Consider the following 24,696-nt stretch of genomic DNA (forward strand, 5'->3'; position numbering starts at 1 on the left):
ATGGCTGTGGGATGGGGGAGTGGGGTCAACAGTAATTCTGATGGCCTTGCTGGTCTCATCATCATGCCAACCTGGACTCTACTCTGCCTACTTTCCACCAGGAATAACAGGACAATTGACCTTCTTTATTCCAACTTGAAGGACGCCTACAGAGCCAAACCTCTTCCTCCACTTGGAAAGTCTGATCATAACGTGGTCCACCTTCAGTCACAGTACATTCCTCTGGTGCAGAGACAGACTGTGACCACTAAGACAATCAGGAAGTGGACACCAGCTGTGGAGGATGCCATCAGAGACTGCTTTGACACCACGGACTGGGATGTGCTGCTGAAGTCTCATGGTGAGGACATCGTGGGTCAGACACACTATCTAACGATGCTTGGACGTTGTTGCCCCTGCTAAGACTGTCCGCTGTTACCCTAATAATAAACCGTGGGTAACAAAATAGGTCAAGGATGTCCTTAACAGGAAGAAAGTGGCTTTCAGGAGCAGGGACAGGGGCGCCATGAGGTCAGCACAGCAGGAGGTGAAGCGATGCTTGAGGGAGGCAAAGGACACGTACAGGAGGAGGTTGGAGGAGAAGCTGAGCCAAGAAGAAATAAGAGAGGTCTGGGATGGTGTTAAAACCATCACTGGACACAAGACCAAGGCCTCTCTGACTGCAGTGGACACGGTGGAGGAGGCAAACAGTCTAAACAACTTTTTCAACAGTTTTGAGCAGGTCACCTCACCCTCACTGCTGTCCGCCTCAGGACCTGCCCCACCTTCTTGTGCCCCCCCCAGCTCCACACAACCACTTCCCAGCTTCACCTCATTCCAGGTACACAATGTACTTCGGAGGATTCGTCCAGGGAAGGCTGCTGGTCCTGATAAGGTGTCTGCTCGACTGCTAAAGACCTGCTCTGCTGAACTAGCTGAGCCGCTCCAGCATGTCTTCAACCTCAGTCTACGGCTGGGGAAAGTACCAACTCTGTGGAAGACTTTCTGTATCGTTCCAGTCCCGAAAAAGATCAGACCAAGCGTGCTGAACGATTACAGACCGGTGGCACTGACTTCGCAGCTGATGAAGACACTGGAGCGGCTGTTCCTCAAAACTCTCAGGCCACAAGTCCAGCACGCCCAAGACCCCCTGCAGTTTGCCTAACGTCCAGCAGTTGGTGTAGAAGATGCCATCCTTCACCTCCTGCATCGGGCCTACTCCCACCTGGATAAAGGAAGCGGTTCAGTGAGGATCCTGTTCCTGGACTTTTCTAGTGCCTTCAACACCATCCAGTCTCATCCAGAAGTATGCTGACAACACTGCCATTGTTGGATGCATCAGGGACAACAGCGAGGACGAGTACAAAAGTCTGATACGTGACTTTGTGGACTGGAGTGAGAGGAACCACTTGCAGCTGAACACCTCAAAGAACAAGGAGCTGGTCTTGGACTTCGGGAGGTCCAGGACAAAGTCACATCCAGTGTTCATCAGAGGCGGAGATAGTTGACAACTATAAGTACCTCGGTGTGCGGCTGGATAGTGAACTGGACTGGTCCAGTATATAAGAAAATTCAGAGTAGACTGTACTTTCTGAGGAGGCTCCGATCATTTAGCATCTGCAGGAAGCTCCTCTGCATGTTCTACCAGTCTATGGTGGCCAGTGTCATGTTTTATGCTCTGGTGTGTTGGGGTGGGAATGTGTCCATGAGGAGTGTCAACAGGTTGGACAGGTTGATCAGGAGGGCTGGTTCTGTGGTTGGCATGAAGCTGGACTCACTGGTGACAGTTGCTGAGAGGAGATCACTGGAGAAACTACTGTCCATCATGGATGATGACAGTCATCCTCTGAACACTGTCATCAGTGAGCAGAGAAGCAGATGGAGTGAATGAATGCTCCTTCCCAGATGCAACACTAATAGACTCAATGACTCATTCATTCCTCGGGCTATTAGATTGTACAATTCTGAGTTTGAGTTTTGGGGCAATTCTGAGTTTGACCTCAGAGTTCAAAATGACGACGGCCCCTGAAACCAACCCCTTCCAATGTGGAGCCACGACGGTTCCATCGTTTGGACTAGTGTCAGAGAACAGGGTACGGCACTACCATCAAGTCCCAGCTGGGTTGACTTGGGTCAACAGTGGTGCCCCCCCAGGGTTCTGGGTTCAGCCAAAAGCTGTGGAAGTCATGGGTCCACTCTTCTTTTTGTAAGTGTCACACGTGTTCATATTCAACTCCATGTCTTAAATATCGACGTGAAATTAACTTTCCTTTTCATTCTAGCCACAAAAAGAACATCCAAACGACCTCCAGCCGCGCTCCTTCTCCACCTCAGGCCTGCTCTTCCAAGTTAGTCCTCACGTTTGATTCATCTAAATGCACAGTTTACTCATAACATAGATCTAATGGCAATTATCTGATGTTCCACCAGATGCTGTGGTGCCAGAAACACGAAGGTGTACGTCAAGAAACCACCAAACGCATTCATGGTGTTCATGAGGGAGAGCAGGGAGATGGTGAAGAAGATAGTGAAGCCAAAGAACATTGTGGAAGCCAACACCATCCTGGGACAGATGGTCGGTGTCTAGAATCCAGCCAGACTAACATCTGAAAACTCTTTATTTGACAACCTGTTTTCCTGTTTCTACAGTGGCAGAAGTTTTCGTCACAGGAGAAGGATGTTTATTACCAAATGGCAAAGGAGGAGAGAAGGATCCACGCTGAGAAACACCCCGAGTGGTCCCAGGCCAGCAATTATGTAAATAGCTTTATCTTCTTTTCCTTTTTCTTTTAGCAAATTATTTAATGTTTTATTTCTTCTGTGCAGGGAAAGAAACACAAGAGGGAGAGGAAGAGAAGGAATATATTCATCTGAAGCCATCATTGTCTTTAAAGTGTATATATGTTTATTGTAAATAAAATATTTTAAGTCAAAGCTATGAAATGTCTTTTTCTGAACGCAGCAGATGATATTTTCTACATCAGGGGTCAACAACATTTATTGTGTTAAGAGCCAATGAAGCTCAAATTAAAAACTCACTCAGAGCCACAAAATCAGTTGACATTTAAACTGAAGCTTAAACAGTTAATAGTACCCTAACATCTATTGTACAAAAAACGAAACGTCACAGCGAGGAGATATTTTTTTTGAGGAATTACATTTTGTATTATAAAAAATATAATAAAGTACAGATATATTTGAATATTTTAACAAGATAAATAACATTTGAGATCATTAATCTGCAGTAAATCATTTGAATTTTACAATATTTTTATTCATAATTGTTTGATTGTGGCGACACGTGATCGTTTCCTATTTTGATAACCTGTACTTCTATTGCATTATTGACACTCACCTCGAGGGCCTTGTGGACGGGGCTCACCCACGAAACACCTTTCTCAGCTCACCAGCTTATTTTCCATGTTTCCTTCTCTTCCACTTGAAGGACTCAGAATTACACAAAGACTAGCAAAGACCCACAACCACTCACACACACACACACTCATACCTACGGACAATTTCCCAAGTTCTCATCAACCTCTGTATTTTTTTTTGGATTGTGGGAGGAAACCGGAGTGCCCGGAGTAAACCCAGGCAACACGGGGAGAACATACGTCTCCTCAAGAGCTTTTTAACTTTCTTTAAGATCTTCAAAAATAAACTTGAAACTCGAGACGTTTTTAAACCTAAATCCTGAGGTAGTCGTGTCCAGTCATAAGATGATTATTACATGTTTTTGCTTTAAACATTTCTATATTTTAGAAAAAAATCTAGATGTAGAAACTATGTTTGTTACAGCCCAATGACATTTAAATGTGTAATAGATAATTTAAATATTACCCAAGACAACTTAAATCATTTAGCTACTTTTACCATTTTTTCCCCAATTTTCTAATACATACGACTCATTTATTGTACAATTAAATTAGCTTCCAGCTAAAAGAAGAGCAGAGTGCGGCTCATACGCACCGTGGATCACTCATTCATTCATTATTCATTCATGACATACGAAGCCAGGGAGTTGAGTTACCTTCAAGTCAGTGGAGGAATTTAATTCGCCAGCGCGGAGCAGGAAATGATGCGTCTTGTCCGTTGTTTTCAGTAGTTGGTGAACATGTTTGGACTTTCCCTGGCGCCTCTTCACCTGGATGATGACAGACATCAAGATCCAGACTCGGATTCAGACACGGACGGTGAGTTCCAGACGGTGCGAGGTTATTAAACTAATGATTTAATGAGTAGTAATGTTGTTTCAGACGAGGAGCCTAAAAAGGAGATGTCAGTGTCCGAGGTCTACCTGGAGGCCTGCAGATTGGTGGGTGTTGTGCCGGTGTCGCACGTCCTACGGAACCTGTCGTCGTCCACCATGACGCTCAGTCATCATGGACTGGGAGCACTGGGCTGCAAGGCACTGGCTATTGGTCTGGTGGTGAGAGGAGAAGACTTTTATTGTGGGAATTGTTTAACGCGCAACTAATGTGTTGATTTAATTCTTTCCTAAATTGATCTTGGACCTTTACTGTGTCTGTTTGTAAAAAAAAACTGTCTTTTCATTTAAATATTTACATAAGAAATCTTTCTTAAGCCCCGTCCACTGAAAACACTTTGTTTCTCTGGAGATCTTTTTTACCATAACCACGCCCACTCTGCTGTGATTGGTCAATCATCAAGGCTTATCACCACATGTCATAAATCTCAAAAGTCTCCACCTCCAAGGGACTCGTTGTATAAGCAAAGCAAGGTATGATTACATCTGGCTGGAAGAGCAAAGCCTGTCATTACGGCCGCTCTCATAACCTCTCGTTCGCTGAGATTTTCGTCAAGGCCTGGGATTATAAAGTCATAACATTATCATAATGAGGGATTAACTGCATTTTGGAGAGGAAGACTTTGACATTTGAAATGTCAGTGAGTCAGGAGAGTTGGGTTTTCTCATTAGTTGCCCTTAAAAAAAGATGTAAATGTAAACTTTAATTTAAAGAAAACAATTTTTTTTAAATTAATATGAATTATTTCTACTTATTACTACTACTCCTGCTAATTAATATATTCGTATACATTTTTATTTTTATTTTATCTCATTAAGTATAAATATAATACATGATTTATTAAAAATATTTCATCATGACTTAAGTATTGCTGACTCCATTGATTTATTTAAATACATTGATTTGGTTTGTAAAAAATGACACCTTGTTGAATACAACACACAGTGTGATTCCAACCATGACTCTAACTAGTCGGATACGAACATCAACTCTCTTCAACTCGCCGACAACAACATCACAGCTGAGGGAGCGAAACACCTGCTGGAGCTGCTGAGGGCAAACTTCACCATCCAGCATCTGGTGAGTCCTGCTAACAATATTGAAACATAAACTGTTTCTGCTCAGTCACACATAGATCTCATCAGGACCGAGTAAATACAAGGAGAGGGCCGAACCTGGCCCCCAAGCCACACTCTACTCAAGTCCACATATCTAGGAATTACTGACTTTCCTTCTTTTCTTCAGGACTTGTCTGACAACCATCTGCGCTCAGAAGGGGTGGAGCACGTGGCTAAGATGCTGCTGGACAGTGTTTCCCTCAGAACGCTCAAACTTTCAGGTGCGTGTTCAAACTGAAACAAAAAAGTTTGTCCGCTCATCACTTTGGTCTGCACAGGAAACGGCTTCATCGACGACGACGCTAAACACTTGGCAGAAGCTCTGACTGTGAGTTGCTGCAGTCGGGTTTGATGTCACTGGTCAAGCTCGCTGATGTTTTGTGTCCAGGTGAACTTCCGGGTGAAGGAGCTGGACCTGAGCCACAACAAGTTCTGCGGCAGAGGAGGGGAACACCTGGGACAGCTGCTAGGTGCTACACAAGACCGGTCGCTGCTAGGTGGAGACGTGCTCATGTGATCTGATCCTCAGCAAACAATGAAGGACTGGAGGTTCTGGACCTCAGCTGGAACCACCTCAGGATGAAAGGAGCCGTCGCTCTCAGTGCTGGACTGAAGGTGTGAACCCCTAATAAAATAAATGTCTAAAATGGTCAAACTATTTCCCCCCTGTTTTTTCTATTTTCTGCATTTAAAATATTGTTTTAATGTAGAAAAAGGACAATAGCAATTCAGCTTTTTTTGCAAACATAATAACATTATTTTAATTATTATAAATAAATAAATTTAATGACAATCCACACGCGCCAGGTAAAGTAGTCTTGTAATTGGATTCAGTGAAAAACATTTCAAACAAACAAATCAATTAATAAAATAAAGTAAAAGAAAAGAAACAGTTTGGAACTTGAACTTATATTTCAATACTTTCTTTTGGACTCCATACATACACAAACCTTTTTGTGTGTTACTATCTTCTATTTTCTGGACCATATTTCAATGTTCAAAACCTCTGCAGGTGAATATGATGCTGTGTCATCTGGACTTGTCCTGGAACGGGTTCGGAAATGAGGGCGCTCTAGCGATGGGGGAGGCTCTGAAGTTCAACAGCTCCCTGGTTCACCTCAACCTCAACAACAACCGGCTCACCAACGAGGGCGTGGGCATGTTGTGTCGAGGCCTTGAGTTCAATGACACGCTCCGTGTCCTGCTGGTGGGTTTTGTCACTTCCAGGGCCTAGAAAACAATCCTACTAACTGTTTAAGTATCTTTTCTTCCCCCACAGCTGGCTTACAACTCCGTGACAGTAGAGGGCGCTCTGGCCCTGGTTAACCTGGTAAAGAACACACCCAGAACTGCCCTAGAGGAGATAAACATCTGCGTGAGTGAAGCTACACTTTATTAAATCAGTGTTAAAGTTCTAAATCTGGCAAAAAAGATCAATTTTTAACACAATTGTTTTTTCTAGATCTGTCCCTAATATGGCTCATGAGAATCTAGTAGGTTTGTTTTTTTTCTCTCATCAGAACGTGATGGTAAACGAGAACTTTGTCTGTCTTCTGGAGGAGACGTTTCTCGAGCATCCCAAATTGAACGTCCAGTACGGAGGCGTCGGAGGTTTTATCGCAAAGAAAGTGCCGAAGCGGATCGATCCGATGAAAGTCATCCAGGTCTGAAGGGATCTGATCCCTGGAAGAAAACTGGTGTGATCCTAACATGTGGATGTTGTTGCAGGATTACTTGGACGAAAGAAAGCTACGTCTTTGGGATTTCTTCAGGAACATTGACAAAGACGGAACCATGCGGGTCCCAGTGGCGGACTTCAGGCGGGCTGTACAGGTTTGGATAATTCCGCTTGATATCCACTGGGATTATTTCCATTTCTGTCAATTTTGTCTTTAGCAATCCAGCATTCCTTTGGACCGCTTCCAGACTGAGGAGCTGATTCAAAGACTGGACCGGGATGGAACGGGTTCGGTGGACTACAGGTGATCCCGTTTGCCCAACAAAAACTGGATCGGTATCTCGTCCTTGTGTGTGAAGTTTAAGGACCATTTTGAGCAGAGTTCAAATCAGTAGTTTAGGCATTCATTGTCTTGTATTCACCTTAACAGCTCAGTCATCTGGGAAGAACCCAAAGTAGAACCTCTGTTCTCTAAGAGAAGACAGCGGAGGGGGGTTAACTCATCTTCAGTTATCGGATATGTTGAGCCCAAAAAAAGGCAAAGGCAACCCTTAGCCGTCAGACCTTTGAGAGAATCTTGGAACTCCATTTCTTTGCAGGGGTCTGGCAGACACCAGGAAGCAGATGATGCGGAACCATCGAAAGCAGCTCAGGAAGGTGGAGTCCCGTCAGAAGAAGGAGAAGCAGAAGAGCGATCGCATCCTGAAGACATTCCAAAGCGCGGTGGAGGCGGTGACCCCTCACGGTTCTGTGGTCATATCCCCAGGGGGGAGCAAAGAGAACTCCAGTGGCCCCCGCCACTTCTCCGCCACCCCTTTGAGCTCCTGGCACCACATTGTCATGTCCAGCAGTGGGCGCTATTCCATCAACAACCTGAGCAATGAGCACCTGCCGAGGCTGGACAGCAACACGTCGTATCGGCCCACGAGCTCTCCAGCAATGCGATCGTACTCGCAACCGGAACTCGACGACCTGGCGCACTCAGAAAGAGGCAAGTCCAGTTCTCCGCTCGGGGGAAGGTCAGACCTGAGTCCGAGCGCTAACCAGCTGACCCGGTCCAGACCGGCCTTGAATGACACCCAAGTAAAAACAAAGAAGACGAAGAAAACAAAAAACAAAAAGCGCACAGAAAAAAAACACCAGAGTGTGAAATAATATATTAAAAACAAAAAAAACTTACTTAATGGAACTTGTTTTTCTTGTTGACTCCTGTTATACTTTGTTTTATTCTCTTTGATATGGTTTTAACAATCAAGTTTTTAACATACTGTCTTGTTGTAAATAATGCTTTGCATTTTCTTCTTTAGTTTAACAGGAACAATCCACCGTCCCCTGTCACGATCTTGTTTTGCATGAGTTTCTTTTTTTGGATTAATTTTAGTTTACATAGAACAACAAAAAACTACTTCATGTGTTCAAAAATTCACCAAGGCTTCCTCATACCACTTAAACGCCACACCAGGATGTCATCAAGCTATACTCCAAGCTCCTCAGAGTTGTAAAAACTTCTTAAAAATCCACGGACTTGCCAAAACTTAATCAAATCAAGTGTTGCAAATTCAATTTGTGTGGATTTACAACCTTATGTTTTCCTCATTTTTTTCACGGAAGCAAGAATGGAGCTGGCATTCTTGCAGTTATTTCATATGAATACATATCAATTAAAAACATTGGAACATGCTTAAGCTGAAAACTAAATACGATACACCTATTAGCGATTAAACAAGAACTAGACCATAAACCGTCCAGACCAAGACTAAACCATTGACGTTAAGACAAAGATAAAATACAGACCATCAGCCATAGAGACAAAGAAAGTTGACTATTGACACCAGGAAAAGACGAAGACAATTGTCTGTTAAATGCTAATGCAATGAACATCGAGATAGAGACAAGTTCAAGACTATTGATTGTCAAGACCAAGACAAGGGGGAGCAACGAATAAGTGGCCATGAAACCAAAACCGGTCTTGAGAGCCTAGACACTAATCTCTTATACATTGCGGATTTTCACATGTTAAACATCCGGTACCTGACAGTCCAGTTATTGCTTTAGATAGTTTGGGAACAATCAGGTGTTGTAGCTTCCTGTCTATTTACCATTGTTTACCAAAGATAATGTCGAAGCCTGTGAGCCCGAACAGGTGTCAGCAGTAAACCAGGCTTTGACTGGATATAAAAGACCTCCGCTCAAGATTCCATCTTCAGAATCATAATGTTCACCTCTCTCTGTGTGTTGGTGGTGCTGGTCTGCACATCAGTGTCAGGGGTAAGTTCCTCCTCATGTATGTTACGGCTTCTGAAGAGATTAATGTTGATGCCTCTCAGCGTTCCAGCCTGTGGAGTGACCCAAAGACTGGAGATGAATGCACCTGCGATGCCTTCCTTCCAAGTGCACCGTTTCCCATGAACGATCTGGTGGTGGTAGAAGAGAAGGGCAAGGAGATCTCACTCCAGCTGGAGATTTTGAGCGGCAAGGTAGATGAGTTTTAACGTAAAACCCTCAGAGAATAAGTAATGGTCTTCTCCCTACAGGTTGACGACTATGAGACCAAGGTGGCGTCGTACGCTGAGAAAATTGAGAAGCTGACGGAAAAAATCGAGAGGATGGAGAAGGACCCCGACGACTACGACAGTGAGGACTTTGAGGAAGTTAAAGTGGAGATTAAACAATTGGAAGCTCTGGTGGAGGAGATGCAGATCTCCATTAACACCACCACCATTAGCATGGAGGCGATACGGGCACAGGTAAGTCGGAGACTATTACCACCAGCTCCTCACTACAGCGTGTGCATTATTTGCTTTGAAAGCTGGATTTTTACAAGGTGGTGTGAAATCAGCTCCTTGACAGAGGCATGCACAATCTCAGTGCTATTCGACTCATATATACCCGATTGTAATGTCTTGCTGTCTTCTACGCACACAGATCACGGAGATGGTCCAGACTCTCACTCGGTTGGAGAAAACCTTTGACAAGAATCTGGTTCTGCAGACTCGTCGAGAATACGTCAAGCTCGAGGCAGACCTGGAGGACTGTGAGCGACGCTACCAAGAGATCTTCCACCCCAAAATCGGTGAGTTTATGTAGGACCTTCCCAATCACTTGCCTTTCCTCATCTCAATCTTTTACCCGATTCTTCTCGTTTTAATATAAAATCATTCTTTTGATACATCCCCTACAAGTGTACAATCCATCAGTTCTTTACAGGTTTGTCTCGTCTCCATCCATTCCATCCAACCTGTGCTCTTCTTTTCGCCAGCATTTATCTCCTCTCCTCAATAACAATGATCTCCTTTCTGGCTGCAGGATCCTGCTCCCACACAGGTATTACCCGGGTCAGCAAGCCCATTGTCAACCACATCAACGCCCACTTCAGCAGCAGCTACCCTCATGGGTCTTGGGGCAAAGACACAAAGCCCGTCCCAAACCGGGAGTCCCTGTACTGGTTCACAGCCAGACCTGCTGATGACATGGTTCAGATCAGGTTCTACAACGACTACAAGAGTCTCATTTTGTCCTATCACTCCAGCTACCACACCTTTGCCTCTAGCTGGCAGGGCCTTGGCAACAATCTCCTCCTGCGTGACAACACCCTCTACTACCAGATAAACAGCCCGCTTGCTTTTGCCAAGTATAACTTCACCTCAAAGAGCTCAGATTACAGGGTGGTAAGTGGGGTTAGTTCCAAGTTCTCCTACTCCTCCTCCATATATCAACATTATGACCTTGCCTCGGATGAAACAGGCCTGTATGTCATCTACGCCACGGAGGAGTCCAGTGGGCTCATGCTCATATCCAAGATAAATGAGCAGTCGTTCGGCATAGAAAACGTGATAGAGACAGGCGTCTACAAACCATCTGTGACTAACGCTTTCATGGTGTGTGGAGTTCTGTACGCGGTACGAACTATCGACATACACAATGAAGAAATATTCTACAGGTTTGACACCAGAACCAAACAGGGGAGTCCCATGAGTGTTACCTTCGAGCGCTTCCTGGACTTGTACACCTACCTGGACTACAATCCAACTGACCAGAAGCTTTACATGTTCAACAAAGGCTACATGGTTCAGTACCACTTGTGGTTCAACCACACCACTGAAGACACGGTGGCGCCCCCACTGCTAGACTCGGGTGGATCAGTGACTAAATCTCTGTAATGACCTGGTGATCTAAAGATCTTCTCTCCAATAAAAGATGCATTGAAAACTCTTGAGTGGACATTTTTGTTTTATCATCAGACTTGTTCCCGACAGTTGCACTAAAGACGTAGAGAGGCCCAAACGGGGGTATAAATTTCCTTTCCAGTGTATCCTGGGCGTACAGTGGAACCTCCACCAGTTAGTCAGACATAATATTATCATTGTGATATTGCGATATTATTCAAGTAGACCATAACCAGCAGCTCTTTCAGAGTTTTTTTTAAAATAACTATTGGTATAAGGTGATAATTAATATAAATTTTTCGTAAAGTTTTTTCCAATGATGCATGAAAAACGAGCAGCCCTCTGATTCACTTTACCTTTTTTTTTGACAACAAAAGTGTTACAGTAAAAGACGTAACTTCACACACACTGTCGCCGAGGCTCGCGCTCACATGTGCTCCCCCCTCCCTTACCTGATTTAAAGGATTAAAGGAACGGTAACACGCTCAACACATCTTACAGTAGTTTACTTTAGTTTGTTCAGAAATACAATTTTAATTTGATCAGAAATGTAAAAAATGATTATGATAACTAGTCAGTCTTCAATCAGGGAAAACATGGAACTGTATTAAACTAAATTTGATCACAGCAATACATGTTACAGTCTAATTGTAGTTATACTGGATAAAAAACAGATTTTTTTTACCAGGAAAAACTTACTTACTTACTAGTTAGTGTTAACTACATTAATTGTTATACCACTTTCTTTCAAAATAAGAATCTTTGTACACCAAAACTCTTAAGAAACACCTGGTTAATATGGATAATATATCCTCTCAGAGTCACAAAATGCTTTGCATAAGAACATAGTTATAAACAAACATGAGTCAACTCTATAGGACACACTGCAGTAAAAATACAGTACAAAACATTGCTAATGCTTAGAATGATATTCAAAATTCAAACTTCACTCATTTGGGATTGGGTTGGGATTATTTTCAGAGTAGTCGACATGAGGGTGAGTCGAAAATTAGTGAAGTTTGAATTTTTACATTTTATTTATAGTTTATATAGTAATAGCATAAAGCTAAACAAAGTCATCCTTATATGACATCATATTTTATTTTTTTTAAGTCAAAACAGTTTTGCGGCTTCCAGTGTTTCCTTAACTGTATGAAACGGGTCCAAACGGCTCTTTGAGTCCAAAAGGTTGCCGACCCCTGAAGTAGATGTAAACAACCTCAAATATTAAACTATCACAACATTGAAAATATCTATATACAAATTAATTTTTAACAATGACAATGCCGTGTTTTGAACACAACAAAGGATTGTTTGTGGTGTCAATACAGAATAAAATAACTAATAGTACAACACAAAATAAGCAACAGAAAAACTGAACCAAGCACCAAAGCACCAATTGTTTTCAATGAGGTTGAAAATATAAAAATATCTTAGGTTTGGATTTAAGCATCTTATGGTTTATTTACATCATTGATAAAATACACGTTTTAAAAAGTACCCTAGTGGTGAAAAGAAAACATTTTCTCTTAATGAGGATGCAGGGTCTCAGGAGGAATCATTTGTATTCCCAGCATACTTGGTTATACAGTCACTAAACTGCAATTATTAGTGATGCTTCTATAGTAGTTTAAAGACATTTTATCCGTCCATGTGATAGTTAAACTGCTGATGGACAAGGTCTTCTGATCAAGGTTCATCCTGATGATCAATAGTTATTATATTCCTATATCATGCCTCTATAATATTACGTTTGACAAACCGCCATGTATAGGAAACTCTGTCAAATATTTGTTTAAAGCTGTTAACAGCTGCTTAAAGCTTTTTTCAGATAAAGGTGTTTGACATATGAAGCGTGATGTCGTGAAGCCTTCCGTTTTAAAAACATGCAGGATGTTTATACAATTGTTTCATTTCTCATCCGCTCCTACTCACGACTGTCCTCGTGCAAACAGGTGATTGTTGGAACACCTGCCCTTGACTCAAGGATGCTGCCGTAATAACTCTGGGAAAGGGGAAGGTGCCCTCCAAGAGCGTGTCAAGACTCGCCTATAAAAGCCACACTCTTGTTTAAGACGGTAGAGATTTGTGAAGGTGAAGTCCACACGATGGTGCCCATTCTTCTCCTGCTGCTTCCAGCCTTCCTCCCATCTTCAGCCTGGATTGTAAGTTAATTCTCCAAAGTTGTCTCGAATACTTTGCTGATCTGAAGTGCCCACTCTGCAGCCAGCGGAGGACTGGGAGTCTGGGAACGTGACCGCATCGGTGGGTGGGTCGGGCTCATGCGACTGCCATGTGTTCCTGCCGGACACCACCTTTCCAGCTGACCGAGTGCAGCACATGCAGGAAGTGACCAAAGAGCTGACTTTGAACGTTGACGTCCAAATGAAGAAGGTTCAAAAATTCACTAGGACTGTCCAATTCACGAGGTCTGATCAATGCTAGCTCACATCTATTCTATGCTTTCTTCTTGCAGTTGAGCAGCTTCACTGGTAAGTTGGGAGTGTATCTGAAGGACTTGGTGGACCTGACGAACAGAGTCATCATACTGGACTCCAGTTTCGACAACTATGTCAAACTGGACTTTGAGCTTCTCCGGATCGAGCTGCGAGAGTTCGAGGCACTGGTGACTCAACTGAAAGATACCTTCAACTCCACCTCCCCTCTGTTCGATAGTCTCTACACTGAGGTTAGACCTTAAGATCTTAAGGTGCTTCTTGAGGATGTCTACTGGTTTCCTTAAGGAAAAATGTCCATCTTCTGCTTCATCCCAGATCATCGAAATGACACAAATCGTGAACCAGCTTGAGATCTACGACAAGAATAACTTGGAAGTGATCCGAGTTGAGTTCACCAAACTGCAAAAGAAACTCAAGGAGTGCCAGGCGGAGCAGGACGTCCTCGAACCAGATATCGGTATGTCAGCCTTTCTCAGATTTCTCAAGGCCTGTGGGCCATATTCACCAGGTCATTTGAAACTACCTGCAAGAGAATGATACATATATAGTTTGACCAAAATCAACTTAAAGTAAACATTAGTTAACTTTACATATTATTTTGCATGCCCAGGTCATCACCTACACAGTTGGTACTCAAGGTTTGCCCACTATCATAATTTGCATAATTCATCTGTACATTTCCGAAAACTGTAACATGACTAGTTGTGTGAGAGAAGTTTTTTTTAATTAACTGAATAACAGATTAGTATGTCATTCTCGTTTAGATACTAGGAATTTTGTTTTTGTGGTAGTGCATTTTGAACCGCCAGCAATTATCTATTAAATCTTGTCATATTGTGTTTTTGCATTTGACAACCCTGGTTTTGAAAGATAAGCTTTTAGGGAGTAATAGGGCGGGAAGGCTTGAAGCTATTGAAGATTACTTTTAACTGCAATCCTAAAAAACCCTCTGAGTTTATGAATCCACTCAAGTATAACTAAACAAGTTTTAATGCTTTTATAGAGAGTTATTCTGCACATTAGCCCTGAGAGGAAGCAAAATCACCCCTTACGTTTACCAGATTTAATTTAACTAAAGATGGTCGTCTCTGTGTATTAGACCGCATTGTTTTATGAGGTCTGTGGATCAGAATCTACTGATGGTTCCTCGCACACGGTTCAGGATCAGAGGAGAGAAATCCTTCCAGGCTGTTGCTCCTAAGCTTTGGAACGATCTTCCTCTCTCTCTGTGTTTGATGATCTACTGACTCCTTTAAGAAACATCTTAAGACGTTTTCATTCGTGCAGGCTTTTCCTTGATTTTCTGGAACTCCTGTGTTGTTCTCAGTGTTATCTTGATCTTTAAAGTATATACTTTATTGAATAATGTTTTGATTGTTTAAGCGCTTTGTGACCCTGGTCTAGAAAAGCACTATATAGATATAAATTACTTACTTACATTTACCAGATTTAATTGAACTAAAGAGGGTTGTCTCTCTGTATTAGACCATATTTTTTTAACCTCTTATTTGTTTCCTATCCAGGCAACTGCAACATCACTGGTATCCTGAGCCTCAGCAAGCCTGTGGTTCTTCAAATAAATGCCAATTTAGCTCCTACATACACGTATGGGGGCTGGGGGAAAGACTCCAAGCCTATCCATGGACGTGAGTCGATGTTTTTCTACAGCGGCGACGATGACACCTTAGCCTACTATGTCTATTTGTACGCGGACGTCAAAAATTTGATTCAAAGAACTAGTTTCAAGCGACATGACTTATCTTCCAGTTATTACGGGGCAGGAAACAATTACATTGTTCACGGCAATACCTTCTATTATCAGCTCAACTCGCCTCTGAGAATGAGCAAACTCAACATGAGCAGCAACCAGTACGATACCAGAGTGATACCAGCTGCCACCACAACATTCTCCTACAGCTACTACCCAAAACAGAACTTGGACTTCGCCGCAGATGAGAGTGGATTGTGGGTGTTGTACGCCTCAGTAGCCAGCAAGGGTCAGATCGTGATCGCTAAGCTCGACGAGAAGTCTTTCGGGGTCAACGACGAGTGGAACACTCGCGTGTACAAGCAGTCGGTGGCCAACGCTTTCATGATCTGCGGGGTCATGTACGCCACCAGGACGGTGGACGTGGAGACGGACGAGATCTTCTATTCCTACAACACCAGGACAGGAGAAGAGCAAAACTTGAGCGTGCCCTTCACCAAGTTCCAGGAGAAATACAGCAACCTGGCGTACAACCCTCAGGATCGCAGGCTCTACATGTACAACAACGGCTTCTACGTGTCGTACGGAGTCAGATTCAGAGCCGGCTGAGTCTTTTATGGTCCATAACGTCGTGATTGATGGCCATGATAGCAAGTTGAAAGTGAATCAATAAAATAAAACCCTGCATTCAAATGATTGTCTTTTTTTTTGCAAAGTATCTTTTTCTTTGTGTCGAAGTCCAAGAGGAAACGTTTGTGTACTTGTGCATTTGGACATATGTGTAATTCCTGAACGAGGAGATCCTGACTTTGATAGAAGCATCCGGTGTCGTCTTCAGGGACTCATGCACCTTTCATGAATCCCCTCCCGACCCCCCGACCCCTCCTCTTTGGATAGCGTTGCAGCCTATGATTCATCAGAGGACCCCTTTCCTCTCCTCCTCTCCCACCGTCGTCCCACACTCCCATGAGGTCCTATGACAGGACTGGTACTAAGCATGGAATGAGGGGGTCAATGTAGAATAGTGGAGGGTCTGTGGAAAAAAAAACAGCACTGTCCCTTTAAGTAGACGAGCATCTGTCAGGAGCAGAGCAGAGGAGGACGGGGGATGCGAGTGGCATTGTGACATCACGCTCGGCCAATCAGAGCGCTGGCTTTTCTCTCCTCCTCCTCCTCCTCCACATCCTCCTCTTCTGCCGATGCTCGGTGTGGTCTGGCTGCCACGGATGTGAGCTGCTGGTGCCGAGGACAAGGATGCAGGACAAGCCGACCTCATGTCAGGTGCTCTTCTTTATCACATTTCTGAATGTATTTGTTTTTTTTGTGCATCTGTTTTGCGTTTTATGAAATCCTTATGTTCATGACTATCAGATGTGATGCTAGCAGCGGCTAAAACCAGGACATCAGGAAGTCCAAGGCCATTTTGGAAATATTTAGAGATGAAATGGGCACAGGAAAAGCTGATAGCTCATTTTACAACAATGTTTCCTTATTCTATAGTTTCTGTAGCATTACCCATGTTATAAACATCATCATTTTCCTTAAAGCAATAATTACAAGTCGGTATTATATAAGAGTGAGTTTTAATCAAAGCTGTTCCATCGGATGAACCTCAAGGTCCTTTAATCAAGTCTCACCAGAGCTAATGAAGTAGGACAGCGTCCGATCCAACTCTCATCCTCTCCCAGGATCTCTAGAAGGAGCGACGCTCTAACAAAAGTCGCTTGTTGTTGTTCTGCTTTGTCGGTGAAAATCTTAGCTTGAACTCAACTGATGCAGACGGACAGACAAGTTTAGAAGCAACTGAACCAAAATATATTTCAGACTATTATTGGCGAAAGGACATAATAAACTATTTATCTTGCAAATGTCCAATGACCCTCAAGGTCTAGGGGCCAAACTGGCCCAAACTGAATTTGGGTGCCGAGTAAAAAGCGAGGCCTGGTTTGGGACTAAAGGGGTTTTAGTTCGATAGTCATAGTGACAGCTCGCTCAGTACACATGTATAGTACATACATGCGGGCCAAATCTTAGCCACCAGGTCATTGTATGCAGCTTTAAACACAAATAGTTTACCCAAAATCAAAGTACAATGAATACTATACTACTTTTGTACAAGCGGGCTTTAAAAATAGTATTCATACACCTTTAACTTTCTCACTTTCAACTAAAACATTTTTTTTTTCTAAATCTTAAATGACACACACACAAAAAGGACATAATTGTGTAGTGGAATGAAAATGATTTATCAAAGTTTTGAGTAAATAAAGAACATAAAAAGATGTATGGTGCATTAATATTTAGTCCTCCTGAGTCAATATATTCCAGAGCCACCTGCTGAAATTACATCTGAAAGTATTTCAGGGTATGTCTCTCTATGACCTTTGCACATCTACAGGCTGAATTTTTAGTTTTTTCTCTTTGCAAAATGACTTAAGCTGGATGGAGAGCATCTGCGAACGGCTTTCCCTAGTCTTGCCACAGATCCTGAATGGGATTTAGGTCTGGACTTTCACTGGGCCATTTAAACAAATGGATATACTTCCATCTAAAAATCATTCCAACCTTAGAGTTGGCTTCAATTCCAGGGTCATTGTCTTGTTGTTGGATGGTGAATCTCATTCCTCAAGCCTTTAACAGGTTTTCTACCATGATCGCCCTCCATCCATCCTCCATCCTTACATCACCTCTGACCAGCTTCGCTATCCCTGCTGGAGAAAACACCCCCACAGCATGATACTGCGCCTGTGGGGGTGATGCGTTTTATCTGACACGAAAATCACTCGGTACTCGGGCCAGAAGTGCAACTTTGGTCTCACCCGACAAGAGCAACTTCTTCCATGTGGCTCGTGGCAAACTGCAAAAGGGGATTTATGTTTTTCTTTTGTCGCAACATGATCTGGAGCTTGTAATCCATGCATTTGTGTCTTCGTTTAGACTATTGTAACGGTTTATTTTCGTGTCTAAACAAGAAGGAGCTGTCTCGCCTGCAGTTAATACAAAACTCTGAAGCGAGAATTTTGACCTTCTCTAGTAGAAGAACTCACATAAAATTCTGGTTCTTACTTTCAGAGCTATTCATGGTCAGACTCCTCCTTACATCAGTGATCTGATCCAGCCTTGCACCCCAGCTCGGGCACTGAGGTCTGTGGATCAGAATCTACTGATGGTTCCTGAACACTCTTCAGGACCAGAGGAGAGAAATCCTTCCAGGCTCCTCGCCTTGATCCTAAGCTTTGGAAGGATCTTCCTCTCTCCCTGTGTTTGATGGATCTACTGACTCCTTCAATAAACATCTTAAGACATTCTTATTTGTGCAGGATTTTCCCAAATTTTCTGGGACTCCTGTGTTATGTGTTATGTTCTGGACTCCAGTCTTATGTGTCTTGGTCTTTTAAAGTATATATTTTAACTGTAAGTAAGTAAGTAAGTAAGTAATATTTATTTATATAGCGCTTTTCCAGACCAGGGTCACAGAGCGCTTTAACAATCAAAACAATACTCAAAAAAGTATATATTGTTTTAGATTGTTAAAGCGTTTTGTGACCCTGGTCTAGAAAGATGCTTTACAAAAACGCTTACTTTACTTACCATCTTTACAACAGCATTCTTTTTGACACTTTTCCATAAAGGCCAGGTTTGTTTACACAACTTAAAGTTTATCCGCAGATCCTCCAGCTCGGTCTGTCAGTTCAGTTGGACGACCATATTTTCCACGTAGGTTATAAATTGTTGCAAATGCCTTCCATCGTTGGATGATGGGATTAACATTGCTTCTTCAGATGTTTAAAGCTTGGGATATTTTATTAACAACACTGCTTTAAACTTCTCTTCAATTTTACCTAACCTGTCTTGGAGTTCCTCGAGCGTCATGGTTCACTAGTGTTCTCTAACAAAAACGACAGTCCTTCACAGAACAGTTGTATTTATACCCTAACGACACTAAATTACACACAGGTAACTGTTTTAATCATTAGTTGCTGAGATTTTCGTTTTACTTCACAACTATGTGCTTCTTTGTGTTGATCTATAACGGAAAAATCTTAATAAAATACATTGAAGTGGTTCATTGTAAAGTGACAAAAAGTAAAGGGTATGAATACTTTTTCAAGGCACTGTATGTCCGTGTCACCACTTTGAGATTTCTGTTCAAGCTTTAACCTTTAACCTCGACATGAATGTTAATAATTAATTTGCAAATTCCCAAGAACCGTAACATTGATTTGGAAAGGAATTTGTGACCATCGGGGAAAAAAAGCCCAGGGGTGGCCGTCTTCCTGCCGCGACCCCTGAAGGGAAACGTCTTAACAAGATACCAAAATGACCTCAGCAGACCTTAAAGTCTGGTAAAACCAGAACCTGCTAGGAATAATTAAAGAAGGACATTGTGAATCTTTCAGGTGCAGGAAAGAGTCATTCATTAGAGATTTTTCTTCCCACACTTGAACACAGTGTAGGTATTTTTGGCCCAGAAGGGAAGCGTTATATTTGCCTTTTTTCCGTGCTATGAAACACCGGGTCAGATGATCACTTCCTCTTCAGGCTCAAACATTAACTCCTTGTCATCCCCGACTCAGGTGATCATGCTTCATATCGTGCTCAGCGGATCAAACGCAGCGACAGCCAAGAGAGATGAATCCCTCTGAGGTGACTATTTTTAAAGTTTTCTAAAAATAACCCAGCCAATGCGATGGATCTTTTTTTTCCTTTTGCGTCTTCCAGGTCTGTCTGGACCAGAACCGGTCCAAAAGGAGATAGCAATGGCAAAACGGGACTATCTGGTGGAGGCCGCCAAGCAGATCCGCATGGCGCTGGACAGCGAAGTCAATGAAGACTACGAGGCGGCCTTCAGCTACTACAAGAACGGGGTGGACTTGCTTCTGAATGGGGTTCAATGTGAGTACTTTAGCCAATCAGAAACCAAAGGGAGGGGGGGGGTTCTGCTTCTGATGAGATCATGCGGACAAGAAGGAGGAAGTCGCAAAACAAACGTGGTTTTTCCTGCTGACCAGGCGTTTATTGTGAGTGAAGGCTTTACTGACTTACAGTGGACCCGAACAAGGAACGCCGCGAGGCCGTCAAGAGGAAGACGACCCAGTACTTGAAGAGAGCCGAGGAAATCTTCATCACGCATCTTCACGACAACCTTGGGAAGGGCAGCTCACATTTAGGGGTAAGAGACGAGTGTCACAAGGTTTCCCCTGATTTGTGTAAACATCATGGGACTTCCAGAATTACAGCTGCGGTTATTATTAGAGGAAGGGTGACATGGATGGTTAGGTCAATTATCGACCGTCACTATCCCAGAGGCGGGGACACCCTTGACAGGGCTGTAGTCAAGTACAGAACAGATACAGACGAATAGTTTAAACAGATTCAACAACAGTTGAAATGTGTTTGTCACTCAGCCCTTCGTTCTCATCAGGGTTACAGCAGCCTGAGGTTCCGTCCGGTGCGACACTTGAGCTCACCGGTGGAAGATCTGGAGATGTGTAAAGTGGTGGGAGTGAGTGATAAGGTGAGAACCATTCATCGGGAATTCCTTTCATTTGAATTCATCATTCGGTTGATGTTGTCCATTTTTTTTCTCTTGCAGGTGCTGATTGTCCAGAGTATGGTCAACAAGGAGACGTTTGTTGTTAAGGTTAGTGATATGAACGTTAGTCCACAAAGAGGTGCATTGATGTTAAGAACCGTGACACCAATGTCAGAGAAAGGTTTGGAGGGAAATAAGGTTTTAGCCGAGTTGAAAAGTTAACTTGCTTGTATGGATGACTTTTCCTGGATTTTCAGATGATGTGCTTGATGAAAATGTTCAAAGCAAAGTCCTAGATTTACATACTGTAGGTGCGTCATGGTACAGGTGAAGGTACTGTGGAAGTAGGTCAGGCCTCTTAATGCCTTTCTGGAGAGATTTTCAGGGAGTTTTAAGGATCAGGGAAATGTGAGTTCTTCTACTAGAGCAGGTCAGAATTCTCACTACAGAGTTTTGTATTAACTGCAGGCATAGACATAGCTAGAGACTGCCACTGGTGACGTGAACTAACGTGACTAAAAGATGGTTCAATGATTATTTCAGAGTCTGATGAAGTCCAGCTGGGAGAGCAGAGAGCAGCCGACCATCATTCCTCAAGGGGTGCCGTACATGGTCAAGCTGCTGCGGTACTACGTCAGCGAGGACGCCGTCTATCTTCACCTCGAGCACGTGAAAGGTAAGTCTCAAGGCTTAATGATTATTATTATATCGCATCTTCCCAGCATCCAATAGTTACCGACGAGTCTCGTTTCAGGGGGTCGGCTTTTCTCCAGATTGCATAAACTCAGGCACGAGAAGTCCAAGGAACATCCGGAGTGCGTTACCCCTGGTCAGCATAACAACAACAAGTTGAAGACGAGCTACACCTCCCCCAACATCAGCAGCGACTACCAGTCCATGAGCAGAAACGTGAAAGTTCATTCCCAGAAACGGATCGACGAAAGTCCCGACGCGGAATATCCGACCTCCTGGGACGAGACGCAGCAGCGGCTGGAGAGCTGCGGGACTCACTCGTACATCGAGGAGACGGGTTGTCTTCAGAACACCCGCTCGGCAGCTTCGTTCTACAGCAGGCTCGATCGACTCACCCTCGTCTCCGGATCCGTGAAGGCGCAGGGAGGCGCCCGCATTCACCCACCAGCTCCGAGTTTGTGTTTACACAGCGGTGAATCTCAGGAACAAGCTGCTTTCCCTCTGTCTTGTACCCGTGTAAGCCAGGCTCTGGATGCCATGTCAGAGCTGCAGGAGAAGAAACTCAAAGCAGGAATGGGACTCCTCGAGTGCAGCACGAACTTTGAGGCAGCGTGGAAAGCTGCAGAACCGGGACAAAGAGATGCCAAAACAAGCCTCTATGCAGTTGCGGATTTAAACAGCATGTTCGGACACACCAAGACCTCATTCGCGAGACCTCTGAACAGTGAAAGTAACGGTCTCAGTTCTTCACCCGCCATTTTGCACCTGCCTCTACATTGTCAAACGCAGATCCGCGGAAAGGCGTCGTGGGATAATGCGTCACATCATCAAGGTGCTGTTTTAAGTGAAAGCTCCCCCAGCGAGGTTCTCGACCTGCTGCAGCAAAGCAAAGACCCAAAGTCGGACGCCATCAGCCCCATCACCGAGGACAAGAACGGGATTATCGTCCTCAGTAGCACCGACCGAGCAGTATTCTCAGACGAGCAGAAAACCTCCCAAAATCCTTGGCCTTCCTTGAACTGTATTCACTCAAGTACTACACTAAAAGTTGACCTTCCAGATTCCAAAAGATCCGAGGAACCATATGGTAGCGGATCTCTTAGTCCAAAGGAGAAGGCAGCACCTCTACACAAAGGGTTCTTGTCAGGCACCTCAAGTCTTCAAAAGACGGAGGGTTCAGGAGGGGACGACCAGATCATCGAGGTCGACGGTTGGTGCCATCTACCTCGGATCCCTCTGAAATCTCCCACACCAGTGCAGGCTTGGTGGGGGCTCCCCGAAGCAGAGGTGCGGGTGTGGGGTGCTCAGATCCTGCTCGCCCTGGAGAGTCTACATCAGCAAGGCGTTCTGTGCCGTGACCTCAACCCCAGAAACATTCTGCTCACCAGCAACGGTAAGAGCCTCCCAAACCCCACGTCTGATGCCTCCCTTACCCTGACCGGGTTTTTGTTGGTGTCCCACAGGAAAGGTGTGTTTGACCTTTTTTGGCCAGTGGAGCGAGGTTCAGTCTGATGTTTGCTCAAGAGCCGTGGATCAGATGTACACCGCTCCAGGTACATGCTGTTGTTAAAAAAACAAACAGTTTTTTCGGTTGTTTGTCGACAATGCACAGTGAATATTTTTCCTTAATAACAAACTCGGTCTGTCATTTTCAGTAAGTATTGTTTTGCGGCTAAATTCAGTCCAAGAAAATCAGTTTTTGAGTTATTTCGCAAACAAACGTCTCCAATACGAAAACAATTTCTGTGGATATTTTCTCAGCATAAGAGGTTTGCGAGGGTTTTCAATCGTACGCTGAAGTAGTGAGATATGAAAAGATGATAAAAAGATTGATCTCTAATGCGTATGTTCGTCTGCAGAAATCGGAGGCGTGTCCAGAGTCACAGAAGCTTGTGATTGGTGGAGTCTTGGAGCGCTTTTGTTTGAACTCCTAACAGGAATGGTGAGCGTTTGTAGAAGTATTTTTGAGGTTTAGCATTAAAGGCTAGCATGTTATAACAGTGTTAATATGTGTTATATGACCATGGCTCTTTCTTTGCCCCCCAGCCGCTGTGGCAGCTTCACCCTGCGGGGATCCACTCACACACCCAGCTGATCATCCCGGACCACCTCAGCGCTGCAGCAGCATCTTTGCTCACAGAAGTAAGACTCATAAAATAGTATTGCCATCTTTGAGACACCGAAGACATAAGAGAAAGGATTTATAACGCATTCAAATTCCTAAACACATAATTGAGGGTGAATGATGGAACCTGAAGATGGTATTGATTAAACTAAAACAGAAAATATTATTAATGTATTTCAGATTAACATCTATTTCACAACAGAAACCTGTTCAAGCAGCATAATGCTGAGAATATACACAGTAGGTATACAATGGAGAAACCCACAACACTCGCATATCAGAGTCCTTATAAAACTAAAGCATGACATTTTCTTAAAATAAAAATTTGACAAAACAAATTATGCACATGATCCTCATAACATATTTAGTTTAACAAAATCTACATGTTCAAAATGGCCTGCTCTTGTCTTCTCTGTTTAACCCTTTTTTGTGTGCGTTTCTCATCCTTCTTGTAAAGCGTATTTGTGCGCGTCCCAAAAAGCTCTAAATAAATGTTTATTAGTGTTTTTTTTAACCAGACTTTAAACTGCTCACTCATCATTTAGACTCTTAAAAACTACATATAAGGGCATTTAATATAATGATCTAGTTCATTTCAATCAAGCAACATTTTAACAGACATGTATAAACCAGATATTTTATTTTTGGCTCCATCTTCCTAAAGCATGTATTAATCAGTACCTTCACTGTTCTTTGCAGCTGCTGCAGTTTGACGCCGGATACCGCCTGGGCTCCGGAGGAGGAGGAGTCAGTGACATCAAGTGTCACCCTTTCTTCAGCAGCATCTCCTGGAAGGCTCTCGGCTGTTAGCGTCTGTGGCTTCTGGCTGGAACCATGAACACATCACCTGGTCTTGATGTGTGCTTCCCGGACAAAAATAAATAAAAAAAACAAACTGTTGACAACGAATACTTACGTTTGAGTCTTGATGTCCTCCATCGATTTTAAATGTCTTTGCTGCTTGAA

At 43.4% G+C, this 24,696-nt stretch overlaps 4 protein-coding genes across 4 annotated transcripts; all 4 read left to right on the top strand.

Moving 5' to 3' along the window:
• Window positions 1–2,464: 2,464 nt before the first annotated feature.
• Window positions 2,465–8,198, top strand: lrrc74a (leucine rich repeat containing 74A). The gene is made up of 15 exons (XM_087780358.1): window positions 2,465–2,554; window positions 2,629–2,736; window positions 4,085–4,172; window positions 4,236–4,408; window positions 5,220–5,327; window positions 5,493–5,586; window positions 5,644–5,693; window positions 5,754–5,835; window positions 5,895–5,980; window positions 6,378–6,572; window positions 6,645–6,740; window positions 6,886–7,029; window positions 7,094–7,198; window positions 7,262–7,347; window positions 7,643–8,198. The coding sequence occupies exons 1-15, from the start codon at window positions 2,465–2,467 to the stop codon at window positions 8,196–8,198; spliced, it is 2,061 nt and encodes a 686-aa protein (XP_087636484.1).
• Window positions 8,199–9,257: 1,059 nt separating this feature from the next.
• Window positions 9,258–11,203, top strand: olfm4.1 (olfactomedin 4, tandem duplicate 1). The gene is made up of 5 exons (XM_087780359.1): window positions 9,258–9,311; window positions 9,371–9,520; window positions 9,578–9,790; window positions 9,969–10,116; window positions 10,350–11,203. Exons 1-5 carry the CDS (start codon window positions 9,258–9,260, stop codon window positions 11,201–11,203), a joined length of 1,419 nt encoding a protein of 472 aa, XP_087636485.1.
• A 2,114-nt stretch (window positions 11,204–13,317) lies between these two features.
• On the top strand, window positions 13,318–15,985 carry olfm4.2 (olfactomedin 4, tandem duplicate 2). The gene is made up of 5 exons (XM_087780360.1): window positions 13,318–13,374; window positions 13,436–13,603; window positions 13,686–13,898; window positions 13,984–14,125; window positions 15,192–15,985. Exons 1-5 carry the CDS (start codon window positions 13,318–13,320, stop codon window positions 15,983–15,985), a joined length of 1,374 nt encoding a protein of 457 aa, XP_087636486.1.
• Window positions 15,986–16,578: 593 nt separating this feature from the next.
• Window positions 16,579–24,620, top strand: rps6kl1 (ribosomal protein S6 kinase-like 1). The gene is made up of 12 exons (XM_087779422.1): window positions 16,579–16,657; window positions 19,954–20,023; window positions 20,099–20,272; window positions 20,425–20,549; window positions 20,802–20,894; window positions 20,973–21,020; window positions 21,456–21,588; window positions 21,667–22,998; window positions 23,069–23,158; window positions 23,465–23,547; window positions 23,652–23,747; window positions 24,430–24,620. The coding sequence occupies exons 3-12, from the start codon at window positions 20,137–20,139 to the stop codon at window positions 24,538–24,540; spliced, it is 2,247 nt and encodes a 748-aa protein (XP_087635548.1). The 5' UTR covers window positions 16,579–16,657; window positions 19,954–20,023; window positions 20,099–20,136; the 3' UTR covers window positions 24,541–24,620.
• The last annotated feature ends 76 nt before the right edge of the window (window positions 24,621–24,696 follow it).

Source organism: Callionymus lyra, chromosome 18, assembly GCF_982586985.1.
Source record: "Callionymus lyra chromosome 18, fCalLyr1.hap1.1, whole genome shotgun sequence".
Classification (NCBI taxonomy): Eukaryota; Metazoa; Chordata; class Actinopteri; order Syngnathiformes; family Callionymidae; genus Callionymus; species Callionymus lyra.

Bases quoted from the DNA above. Each gene is read 5' to 3' on its own strand.
- rps6kl1 (XM_087779422.1), top strand. From the start codon at position 20,137: ATGGCAAAACGGGACTATCTGGTGGAGGCCGCCAAGCAGATCCGCATG. The intron at 21,021-21,455 runs GTTAGTGATATG...TGATTATTTCAG, and splicing joins AGGAGACGTTTGTTGTTAAG to AGTCTGATGAAGTCCAGCTG. The intron at 23,159-23,464 runs GTACATGCTGTT...GTTCGTCTGCAG, and splicing joins TCAGATGTACACCGCTCCAG to AAATCGGAGGCGTGTCCAGA.
- olfm4.1 (XM_087780359.1), top strand. From the start codon at position 9,258: ATGTTCACCTCTCTCTGTGTGTTGGTGGTGCTGGTCTGCACATCAGTG. The intron at 9,521-9,577 runs GTAGATGAGTTT...TTCTCCCTACAG, and splicing joins TGGAGATTTTGAGCGGCAAG to GTTGACGACTATGAGACCAA. The intron at 10,117-10,349 runs GTGAGTTTATGT...TTCTGGCTGCAG, and splicing joins GATCTTCCACCCCAAAATCG to GATCCTGCTCCCACACAGGT.
- lrrc74a (XM_087780358.1), top strand. From the start codon at position 2,465: ATGGTGTTCATGAGGGAGAGCAGGGAGATGGTGAAGAAGATAGTGAAG. The intron at 6,741-6,885 runs GTGAGTGAAGCT...TTCTCTCATCAG, and splicing joins TAGAGGAGATAAACATCTGC to AACGTGATGGTAAACGAGAA. The intron at 7,199-7,261 runs GTTTGGATAATT...TTTTGTCTTTAG, and splicing joins ACTTCAGGCGGGCTGTACAG to CAATCCAGCATTCCTTTGGA.
- olfm4.2 (XM_087780360.1), top strand. From the start codon at position 13,318: ATGGTGCCCATTCTTCTCCTGCTGCTTCCAGCCTTCCTCCCATCTTCA. The intron at 13,375-13,435 runs GTAAGTTAATTC...CCCACTCTGCAG, and splicing joins TCCCATCTTCAGCCTGGATT to CCAGCGGAGGACTGGGAGTC. The intron at 13,604-13,685 runs GTTCAAAAATTC...TTCTTCTTGCAG, and splicing joins TTGACGTCCAAATGAAGAAG to TTGAGCAGCTTCACTGGTAA.